Source organism: Xiphias gladius, chromosome 1 (assembly GCF_016859285.1).
Source record: "Xiphias gladius isolate SHS-SW01 ecotype Sanya breed wild chromosome 1, ASM1685928v1, whole genome shotgun sequence".
Classification (NCBI taxonomy): Eukaryota; Metazoa; Chordata; class Actinopteri; order Istiophoriformes; family Xiphiidae; genus Xiphias; species Xiphias gladius.
Genome location: NC_053400.1, coordinates 2,785,480 through 2,797,848, shown reverse-complemented (window position 1 = coordinate 2,797,848; position 12,369 = coordinate 2,785,480). Strand labels below are relative to the sequence as shown.

The 12,369-nt window shown below is 39.1% G+C and overlaps 1 protein-coding gene across 2 annotated transcripts in view; it reads left to right on the top strand.

Annotated features, from left to right (window-relative positions):
- The window catches only part of LOC120788575 (cell migration inducing hyaluronidase 1), a 174,579-nt gene that overhangs the window by 102,722 nt on the left and 59,488 nt on the right, over nucleotides 1-12,369 (top strand). For both annotated transcript variants that reach the window (XM_040124443.1, XM_040124452.1), the window contains 2 exons: nucleotides 1,500-1,647; nucleotides 6,180-6,371. In XM_040124443.1, coding sequence (XP_039980377.1) covers nucleotides 1,500-1,647; nucleotides 6,180-6,371 — 340 coding nt within the window. The remainder of the gene's footprint in view (nucleotides 1-1,499; nucleotides 1,648-6,179; nucleotides 6,372-12,369) is intronic.

The window sequence follows — 12,369 nt, the reverse complement described above, 5'->3', positions numbered from 1 at the left end:
TAAATAGTGAGGGTATTATCAGTGAGATAAAATTACATTGGATTACATGCTGCATCGTTTCCTTGAATCCCTTGTGCATGTGAAGGCGATCTGACTGCAACACAGAAATGTCAGATTCTGCCAGTACGTGGAGTGGTAATAAGAATAAAAACACATTTAATGGCTTTGCATAAAAAAATGACAATCATAAATAGTATTAACAATAGGGAATGATTTTGTGAAAACCTTTAGAATTATAACTTTAATACCACATCTAAATGTAGCCACAATAATGTCCTATTAACAGTTTTCCAAAGAGAAGCTGCCACATGGACATCAGCCCCAGATGCTCCTGTGTCTAGTTTTATTGGACTACGTCTATCCATCCATTCAGGTGATCATCAGCACGAAACCAGCCTTCCATTACTGTGCTGCTGGGACATGACACAGCCACAGCCAGTGAATGTGATTCAGCCTGGCACCATAAAGCAGCAGCTGTTAGCCTTCCATGAAGATCAGCAGTGGTGCCAGGTCTGCCCACACAGCCTCCAACACCTGTACCATTTCCATAAAAAAAATATCTACCGTAGGCTCCAACTGCTCTTTTTTTATGGCTGCTGTGCAATTTGCTACCTCCATTTCATCTTCTTTTCAACTTCCTTACACTCTGTTCTGTATGTTGTCTTGTTCTCTTGCTGGGCTGTTCGTTTTTGCCATTTGATAGAATAAATAATTAGCTTTGTTAAACAAATGAAACAATACAAAAACAAGGAGAATTGGCAACCTCTGCCGGACTCTCCACTGTGTTTATTCCACCAGCTATGTTCTGAAGGGAAATCTGCTGGATTGCATACAAACACTTTTGGTTCCAAGCAGTGCTAAATCTCTCATAGTTCCAATGTAAAAGTCCCATGTAAAATGCTATTTTGATGTTGGCAGTGAATTCATGTGTAGAAAGATGTTGTAGAACTTGGACTGGATGAGGGACACTCATCCTTGCATGTCCACAACTTTATTACAATGAGCCAGATGTTGATAGACAATTTAGGGCTCACTAGGTAATACTGTATGACACATGTAATTTCAGTGAGAAATGGTAGTTTAATGGTAGTTCTAAACTACGTATAACAGGGCTCAGCACCAGTGTTGGCCACGGAACAAATTTAACTGGGGAAACCCACACTGTTCTCAAGTTTAGCATAGCTACTTAATGCAAAAAAACTGAGCCCTAACCCTCAGCACTGGTGGACATGATGGACTTCCTGTCATTTGTCAAACAAAATAAGCCAGACACTGGACAAATACCAGATTTCTGGTGAAAAAAACACGTAATTTTAAATGCCTGCAAACAAAGGTTCTCCTAAACAAGCGGCAAGATGTCTCTCTCTCTCCGGCTATAAACAAACTTATTTCCCAGCATTCTGAAATGCTTTACCATTGGTGTGTCACAAAATTTGACATTCATGTTTTGGTTTAGGCATCCTCCAGTCATTTTTCACCTTCATCATTCCCTTGTCCAGGCTGAAACCCATGATGGCATACCACTGAACCAGACAGGAGATGTGATCCACAAGAATGACAAGGACTATGGTTTTGTCTGCCTCAACAAGGACCAGGCTCATGGCCTCTGTCGCAACTACAAGGTCCGCTTCCTCTGTGGAAAACTGGGTATGTTTTTTACTTACTGTCAGTGTCTGTGTTGTTTGTGAGTAAAGTATGTGTATGAGTACCTGCATGATTTTTTTTCCCACTTATGTGCTTTTTTCTGAAAATTGAGAGTATAAACCCTGATGCTCTTGGTACACTATGTTACCATTCAACAAGGACTAATAGTGCTCACAAGTATATCATGGATAGAGAGCTTAAGCCGATCAGTGTTGGTATACTGTATATACACAAACACTCTGACTGTGCTCTAGAGAGTGTGTTGTGTGTGGGCAGCCTGCAATGGCTGGAATGCATGGAGCCCACATCATGGTAAAGAAAAAACACCCCCACATAGCCAGCTCATGGGCTCTTCTCTAACCGTACTGAGATACCACGGACCTATGTCTAGGCTTGTCTCTATATGTGTGTATGTGTGTGTGTTATGTGGAGAGTGCTAGGGAATGTTGGCGTGATCTTTTGTCAAGACTGACACTGGGTACAATCCATTTGTATCACTCTACAATTACGCCACATGAACATACAATGTGTCATACATCTGTACCCACCCACTCATACAAGGAAAATCTTTGTTTACTTGTATTCTCAACTGAGGCGAGGTGCAATTTTGGGCCAAGATTTATTCTAGTTAACAAATGCTTACATTGGATGACAAATGGATGACAGATGACCAAGGACAACAAATAAATTGCTGAACCACATTTTCATTAAGTTGTACAAACAAGTGCATTCAATCAAGCAGAGTGTTAAGATTTTAAAATTACATCCAGCCTACTTCCTAAATACCTCCACCAAGGAGGTTGTGTTTTCACCCTTGTCTGTTTGTTGGTTTGTTTGTTTGTCTGTTGGTTTGTTTATTTGTCAGCAGGTTTACACAAAAACTATTTGGTGCAGAAACAATTCAATGGGAGGATCCAGGAATTTTTCATCACTTTCCTATGAGAAGATTGTGAGATAGGCGGAGATATGTGCTCTGATGAGTACCAGAGTGTTTTGTTTGTGTGGCTGACACAGCAGAGAGATGCTTAATAGAGGTATGTTGTTGGGGAGGGTAGTAAAGTCATTAGACAGAGAGAGAGGACAAAGATAAAAAGATCCAAGATGTCGCGACAGATTACTGCCTTGGTATATTGTTGTGGTTGGTTTGTTTTGTTTTCTCTGTTTTCCATTTATTTATTTATTATTTATTTTATGTATTCGCCTTTATTTAAACTCAAAAAAATCATTGAGGGCTGGCCCTCATTGACGATGATGTCAAGTAACAGTTTAAATGACTTAATAGATACAAATAATAAAAGATACAAGGTCAATGAAAGCAATCAATTAAAAATGTATATTAATACAATTAAAGATACAAGATACAGATGCAAAAGACAAATCAATTAAAACAGGTACAAACAGAAGCTGAATGGTTCTTGATCGTGTTTTTAAATTGACCAAGGGTTACCAAAGAATAGATTTTTATAGTGCTGTAAAGAGTTCCAGTTGGTGGGAGCATAAAAACTAAACACAGATCTTCCAAGCTCAGTGCAGACTTCAGGGACTTGCAGTGAAAGCCAGTCATTAGAATGAGTTAGATATGGTCCAGAGCACCAGTCTTGCATAGAAGTGATATAAGATGGTAGCTTCCCAATCAGGACCTTGTAGATAAACAAATACATATGCCTGTCATGTCTTTCAGACAGAGAAGACCACTAAACTTTTTCGTACAGGATGCAATTATGAGTACTACAAATACCACCAGTAATAAACTTTATGGCAGAATGATAAACACCATCCAAGGGTTTAAGACTGGAGGCAGAGGCATGCCTATAAATCACATGACCATAATCCATAGAAGAGAGAAAAACGCTTAGATAATCCTTTTCCTACAAAACATAGGACATTTTTTTCTAAACAAAAAAACAATTTTCTTGTCATACTTTCTTGACATGACTTTCCATATGATATTTGAATATGAATTTGTCATCTATTCAAATACCAATACCATTTCTATTGTGTAACTCTTTCAATATTTGATCCTTGTACAGTGTGCACTCAGTTTAAGTTTAAGATCATTAAGTACAGCTCGGAGAACATTAAAGGAATGTTGCAGGCTTTCCACAGCTAGCTGAGCAGAGTCTGCAGTTCAATACAGTATTATATCATCTGCATACAAATGTTCATGGCAGTTAGTTAAAGATGAAATAATATTATTAATATAAAAAGACCTGAACCTTGTGGAACACACTTAGTTGTCAGTGCACTGTTCATTCACTGTTTTTGCTACAGTATTTTTGTGGTATTTTGTGTTACTTTCTCTTACATTGTACATTTCTCACGGTTATGCACCACAACAGTGAGGCAAATTCCTTGTATGTGAAAATCTACCTGGCAATAAAACTGTGTCTGATTCTGACTGAGGAGGTGGGATGTTCTGCTTTCATGCACAGCTGAAATTACGAGAAAGGCTCCTGCACTGATTGCGCACCATCATTCTTTAAATCAGGTCATCTTTCCTTGTATTTGTTCCTTAGGGAAGGGGAGGTGGGTTGGGTGGAGTGGATATATATTGTCTGGTCTGAGAAGAGCAGACATTATATATCATCACTGCACAGACTGGTACTGAGTCGCAGCCTGGTGTTTAAGATCAACTCCCTTGTGTGTTTGTGTATTGTGTGTGTGTGTGTGTGTGTGTGTGTGTGTGTGTGTGTGTGTGTGTGTGTGTGTGTGTGTGTGTGTGTGTGTGTGTGTGTGTGTGTGTGTACAAAACTACAGGACAGTGACTTTCCACAAAAATATTTATTTTTTTAATTTGTGTTGTGTAAATTCATATCCACAAAAATACAGAGCAATTTTCAAATATGCATAACTTACTCTGTAGACATTACAAGGTTCAAGGAAGTTTTCCCATCCAGTCTACACATGTTTTGTGAAGTTGGAGAAGGCTTATCATTATTTCCCTTGCAGTATCTAACTGAGGTTGCAGGGAAATATGGGGTGCCTGGGTCATAGCTACTTATGAGCCATCTTGTACTTGCATAACTGGGTGAGAGTTATGTCTGTATTCTCAGCAGGAAGTTGAACACATTCCATTTGCGTGTTGTGCTCTCCCATGGTTGTGCTTTGTCACTGATCCTGTTTGTGAATTTCACAGACAGAATCTCTGCTGGGGAACCGAAAGTGTCTGGTATGGTGACCTCAGGATTGCACCTCTGCATTTTGCTGAAGACAAAGCTCTTCGACCTGTAATTCCGGCGTGCACTGGGGCTACTCCCAGTCAGGGTTGAGAGTCAGTGACTGGGCGTAGCTGCCCCAAGTGGAGGGATTCTAGTATCTCCTGGTCTTATTATCAGGTGATGGTAAAATATAAAGCATGAGTGACAAGCACAATATTGCTGTGTCAGGAGTATTACGTTTGTAGTACTGAACTCTTTTGGTGAAGAGGGCTCCGAAGGTGCACCTCTTGATTTAGTAGTCAGTCTACATTACAGCTCTCAACTATGTTCATGAACCGAAAGGATGAGATTGTAGATACAAGCAGTGAAATTAGTTTCCTTGCTTGACCACAGGAAAATGATGAGGAACTCAGACATCCAGAATGAGCTCAGAGTAGTACCACTGCTCCTTTACATTCAAAGGAGCCAGTTGCGGTGGTTCACATATCTTATAAGGATACCTCTCTAGCAAGGGGTTCATAGCACTTTCAACTGGGAGGAGAGCCAGGAACAATCCCGAAACACACTGGAGGGATTACGTATATACTGTACTGTGCAAATGTTTAAGGCACCAAAAGTAAACAGAGGATGCTTTCAAAGATAGTGTCATAAATAGTTTAGGTGCACATTAAAAAACTAAATCAAATCAATATTTAGTGTGACTACCCTTTGCCAGTAAAACAGTGTCAGTTCTCCTTGGTACACTAGTGGCATTTGGCAGGTAGGTTGCCTTAAGCATCTTAGGGAACTTGCCACAGTTCCTCACTGGATTCAGGCCATCTCAGTTACTTTTGTCTCTTCATGTAATCCCAGAGTGACTCCATGATGTTGAGACTCCTTGTTCTTTGTGTTGCTGAAGATCTCAAGTGCCTAAAACCTTTGCACAGTACTGTGTTCAGTATATCTGGTCTGGTCTGGGAACACCTGGGAATTCACCAGGAGGGGCTGGAGGACATAGATGGGGAGAATGATATCTGGGCCACCTTGTTTAGCCTGTTGCCACTGCGACTTACATGGACAGACACTTGACTGAGGAAATGGCATTCACATATGCAGTCTTGTTTTAAAAGTAAGAGAATCACATTGTACAGTAACTATAGAGCTAAGTTACCTAATACAATTGCCAAGTCTGGCATGCTGTGTACAATATTGCCAAAACATACTGTACATAATCTAATACAAAAAAGAGGAGACCCCAAGTGGTTATGAATGGAGCTAGCCTGGAATATTGTTATTGCAGGAAACAGATGATTATTTTGAGAACACCTTGAAATGTGATAATATGTGTCAGCTTTGCTGCGTCCTGTGTAGTCTAACTCTTACCATGTTCCTCTGTAGTTCGTCCCCAGGCCTCCATTTCCATCAACATCTTATCCAACAGCAGCATCCTGGAGCTCACCGACCAACCAGAGGGCTGGGTGTCAGGGGATCAGGTGGTGGTGGCCAGTACTGACTACTCCATGCACCAGGCTGAAGAGTTCACCCTGTTGCCCTGCCCTACTTGCACATCCAACCAGGTCAAGGTCCAAGGTGAGAGAACCCGCAACCTACACTGTCTTACGATGCAGCCCTGGTATAAAATGTTTTGATGCTGCTAGGTTGAAGCTGCTTGGGAAACATTTAAGTACTAAAAGTGGTAGTTTATCTGTTACTATCAGTGTAGTTGACAGTGTAGTTCCAATCAAGTCTCAGACTAAAGAGACTTTAAACTATTGGCATAAAGTCTGGTCCACAGTGTTCTTTAACATGCTATGTTTGAGAACTGGGTGCTTTCAATAGATAGGTCTTTTTCCATAAGCTGTTGTAGGAGGGGACAGTGTAACTTACTTTCCCCACTCATATTCTACTTGCCTGTACTAGGATTTGAAGTGACCACTGGTTGGAAAAGTGGGTCATAAGCCCACTAGGCTCCCACTGCCCCCACGAAACACTGTAACTAAACATGGATTCATTAAGGACTGCTACACTTTGTTTTTTAAAATTCACCTCCAAAGATCGCCAATTAAGATGTTGTAACTCTTTTGTTTAATCCACAAACAAAGAAAAATAACAACAATTAGTGGTTTTAGGTTGAGTTACATGGTTAAGGCACTATGTATTGTGAATGCTTGGTGAATAGGCAGTTTAAATCCAATTGCCAATATGCTGAAAAAAATATTGATCATAAATATTATCAATGATGGGGTGTGGGATAATAAAAATTTTAAGGATCATAAATTTTAAACATAGGAAGTTGAGTGTATTTAGTGCTAAAACAGTTATAGATAATTTGATTAATTGATTAATCAGTTATCAAAGCAGTGACTGACAATTTTTGGTAATTGATTAATTGCTAAACCCGTTTCTCAAGAAAAATGCCAAACATTCACTGGTTTAATCTTTTTAAATGTGAGGGTTTCTCTGTTTTACAGATTATAAACTGTTTGAGTTTTATACTGTTGATCAGATAAAACACCTTGTCTTTGGGAAATTATAATGGTTATTTTCACCATTTTCTGACATTTTATTGACAAAATTATTGATTACATACAGTCCAATTCAAGACCAAAAAGGAGAGTGTGTTTGAGAGGAGTAAAACTAAGGATGTCACAGTGCACCTTGAATCCTTACTGTATAGGAAAGTACTGTATATTTGTAGCACAGTATGACTGACCCAATAAATCCATTCAAAAGTCTGTCTGTTTGCTAGAGTCTGCTCTATAACAAGAGTTATGAATGTATAAGGAGGAGAGGAGAGAGTCTGATGGAGTACAGAGGCTAAGGACTCTACTCATCTGAATAGACAGACTTCAAGTTGTTTTGGAGCTTAAAATAGAGTAAAGGTTCTTAGCCTAAAACAAGTGTGTCAGGGAGAACTGAGGTGTGTTTTCTACTCTATTCCTGAGGATTGCCTCTGGCACAGATCAGTTTCTTCTGTAAGGAGAATGAATGCTTTATATGCTCTTTGTAATCCATGAATTTATCATTGTTTAGCTTAAAATTTTGATTTAAAAAAATGTAGGTGAATAATAAGCACATCATAGCGATGCAACTCAAATTAATTAATTTCAAGTTAACTCAACTACTCCAAAAAATGGAAGTACTGTATTTGCCAGAAGGCTGCCCAGCTGCAGTAGATGACAGGTTCGAAGACCTTGAGTTAAACAGTATGCACAGTTGCTTACAGTAATTTAGTACTGTAAGCAACTGTGCATACTAACTCAAGGTCTTTGAACCTGCATGGTAAATTCAGCTATCATTGTGCATTCTCTTTCTTTTATCTCTCTAGAGGAGCACCTCTTATCACTTTGGTATTTGTGTGAGTAGTGGAAATACAGCAACCAAACTGGTACTCAGATGTCTTGTATTAATAGACTAGCAGCTGCTGTACTGTTTCTACATTCCACCTGGTTCTACTTTGACAGGTCCTGCTTTGGGTCAGTTTCTTTGGGTCTTCACGTACTGCATGCTCCACATAACATTGACATATAAATATTTTAACACCACGCTAAACATTACAGTGTTATTCAGTCAGTTAGCTATGCACACACTGCTTCCATTTTTACTCTCACCACAGTTGACTACTGAGTTTCAGGACATCAACAGTGAACTGGAATGGACATCTTAGGCCAGTCACTGAGGCTGAAGCAAATTCTTTAATAGTGACCAGTTGACAATATTCACATATTCACATTCACATTTTTCATTTCATTAGATGAAGTATTATTCTAAATTGAAATGGCGAGCCACATAAAGTCAACTTTTGCTTTAGTTTGAAAGTGCATAGAACACAAACCACTTTGTTACAAAGTGTTCCACAAGGTTAAGAGCAAAGTGTGAGAAAACAAGTTGGACTAATGAAAAAAGACCAAACACAAAAACCAAGCAATGGAAATACATCAGTCAAACAGAAAGGAAAATCTGTGTCTTGAATCAATTTCTTAAAATGTCAGTGCATTCGGTTAACCTTTAAACCAGTCAGGCAGATTGTGTCACAATGTAGATGCTGGAATAACAAAAGCTAATCACATTTAGTTTCAGCCCAGGCTTACTATAATGCAAGCAGGTAGAGCACAGAAAACACAAACATTTTGAGTTAGAGCTCCATCTGTTTTCTTATGAAATGATTGGTTAACAACCAAACATCTGTTGACATAATTAAGACATTAAATTTATAGTCCTTAAGATTTTCATTATATCAAACTCCATTTATGACCCTATTTATGGCGGTACTCCAATAGTCATTCAATTTATATTTTATAATGACTTCTCTATATAGTTGTTTTAATTGTTACTGACAGAGACCTCTTTTCCTTTGTGAGATTGAAATTGTGTACCTAAACATGATATGGAAGACACATGGTGACAAATCTGCTCAACTTAGTTTGTTTAGCCGTGTTGTAAACAGACACACCAGCTTTCTCTTCTCCTGTTGTATTCCTGACAGAGTAGCTGCTCAAGGCATGTTTACTGACCCCAGTGGTCGATACATGTATCATCTGAATGGACCTGTGTTATTAAAACACACTTGCTGTTACCACCAGTAACTACATGTGTCAACAAAAACTGAAATCTGAAATACCACTTTTTTTAAGGATGAGATCATATTTATTCCTTGAATACTGAATGAGTGGGTGAGTTCCTCCTTTAGGTATAGCCTATAGTGATTTGGAATGGAATCCTTGTCAAACTATGGCAATTTTTATCTGCCTAAACAGATTAAAATATATTGAAACAATCTTTATTGCTAGGTATACGTCCATGCTATTTAAGGCTGAGTGTACAGAGGTAGGGGTATAAATGCATGTTTGAGTGTGAGTGTGCATGTTTGTGTGTGTGTGTGTGTGTGTGTGTGTGTGTGTGTGTGTGTGTGTGTGTGTGTGTGTGTGTGTGTGTGTGTGTGTGTGTGTGTGTGTGTGTGTGCGCGTTCGTGCGTTTTTGTGTGTGTCTGTGTGTATGCGTGCATAAATGCCCAGTCTAATAGAGGTCAGGTTGAAAGGTGTTTGGGACCATTCATGCTGACACACATATACATACACACACAACACACATACTAGTAAATAAAGATACTTATTTTCTTTCTTTCTTTCTGCATCATACACACATTCAGCATAGTTCTTTAGGACTTGTCAGCACTCACTGTTCTCTAGTTTGATTCATATAGCCTTTGTCTTTGTCCCTTGGAAAAAGTTTGTGCCTGCAGTGGCTAGAGGTCAGCCACATTTACACGATGTGACATGTCCTCTCATAGCTGTCACATCATCAGAATTCTCACATCAAAAAATTAATGTTAGCATTTCTTCCACTGTTGATTTAGCAGTCCATTCATTTATTTTCAAATCTCTGCCTGAGCTGCTGGCATTTGTGTCCTGCCCAGCTGCATCAGATGATCAGTCCATTAAACTTCCCCCATACCTCCCCCCTTCATTTCTGTTTTTTCTAAGCTCTCTGCCATCACCAGATGTTTGGCCATTCAAAGTGGAAGTCCTATTTTTCTGAGTCCCTGGCTGTTCCTCAGAGCTCCTGTCATTCTCCTAATGACTGTTGTCCTTTTCATTAATTCCTGCTCTTGTGCCATTTTGTGATAATGAACTGCACTTATATAGCGCTTTTCTAGTCTTATCGACCACTTAAAGCGCTTTACATTACTGCCACATTCACCCATTCACACATACCTTCATACAGCGCTTTTCTATACACACACACACACACACACACACACACACACACACACACACACACACACACACACACACACACACACACACACACACACACATGATACATCGGAGGCAATTTCGGGTTCAGTATCTTCGACTTCGACATGCGGACTGGAGCAGCCAGGGATCAAACCACTAACCTTCTGGTTAATGAATGACCCGCTCTACCTCCTGAGCCACAGGCACCCCCAATGGTTATGCACAAACAGGGAGTTTGTGTTGTTGCGACACAGAGACACATAGCTCAGGGCTATTTATCAGTTTGAGTCCAATAATTAGTGCCTGGGTTTTACATGTTGAACTTTTGACAGTTTTAATGGCATAAATGATGATGATAATGATGGGTGTAGAAAATAAATGTTGAGGAGTTGATTCACTGCCTGGAGCAGTGGAGCAAGGATTTAGTATTAAGTATTCCATTTCTATTCTGACATTTACCTGGACTCATAAAGCCCGGCTGTGTCTCTCCATCTTAGTTTTCTCCATGAGATTTAAATCTGGAACACAACCACTGAGAAGTGATCATTCCCAACAAATAAATAACAAACCAGTCAGCAATCTCTGGAGTTTTTCCAATGATTACCCTTCTCAAAACTCACAAGGCCCGTTAAAACCTATCCAGCCTTGGGGCTAGCTAAATTAGTTAAGCCCAGATTTAGTGAGATATTGCATTAGCAGTATGGACATTACTAAATTTTCAATAATGATGATGACATTCAAAAGTGGAGGTTTGGTATTTTTTTTTACAGGTATATAGTCATAATCATGTTTGACAGAGTTTTGATATGGATGGGTCAACAAAGCAAAGGAATGTCACACAAGAGACCACTGTTCATTTTTTGTTTCAAACCAAGTCAACATGGTTTCTTTTTTCCACTTATTTTAACCTAAACCATCTTTTCCTAAACCTAATCAGGTGGTTTTTGGATTTAAACCTAACCAAACCATGATCATTCCACAACCTTAACTGCATGTTTATTCTTGTTACCAAAACAATGAATGCACAGTATGCCTGCCGCTGGTATGCTCCTATGGCTACGGACAAAAAACCTATATGCCAACTTATAGAGTAGTTGTCTTACAGTGAGACTATGTAACTTTTGAAAAAAGAAATAACATTTACGCTCACATATGAAGAGTTGGATTTATACGTAACATTACATAATTTTTTAGGTCAGTACACTCAGGAGTTTAGCTGCAGCTTCATTTATTGGGTATGAACAGTAGCATATAGAGGCTACTGTTAGCTAATGTTAGCAAATTTTAGATTGAACTTTAACTGACTTTTTAACTTTAATTGCATGATAAGCACAGGTTTAATCTACAACATGAATGATGCTATTTATTACATATTAGTGATTATGTTCTTGCAGATACATGACATCTAGCTGAAATGTTTTCATATCCACTAACATGATCCCTAAACTTGGAGTGTACAGTACCGGCCACAGCAGCTTGTATCATAACTGGCAGCACCTGCTGATGCTGCATGAAGAACTGTTCATCAATTTATGAACACTCAGTAACTCTCAACATCAAGTGAATTTGTCTGTGAGAGTTAAAAAAATGAACAAGGCTGCTTCATTCCCAAAAGAGTTTTTCGGAAAAACTGATGGACTTACAGTAGGTACTATTAGTAAACTGTAGTAAAATGGGATCTAAAAAGTCTATTTTGAGCAGGGCTGTTGATGTCTTAGGTCTGAGCTGGAATGAAGGTGTTCATTTGTACTGTTGCAGTCCTGGCTGTGCTGGTGGAAGGAGTAGGAGGAGAAAAGAGGTTAAGCATGTGGGTGTGTGAGCTTCTGTCTCTCAGATTTCACACTTGAACA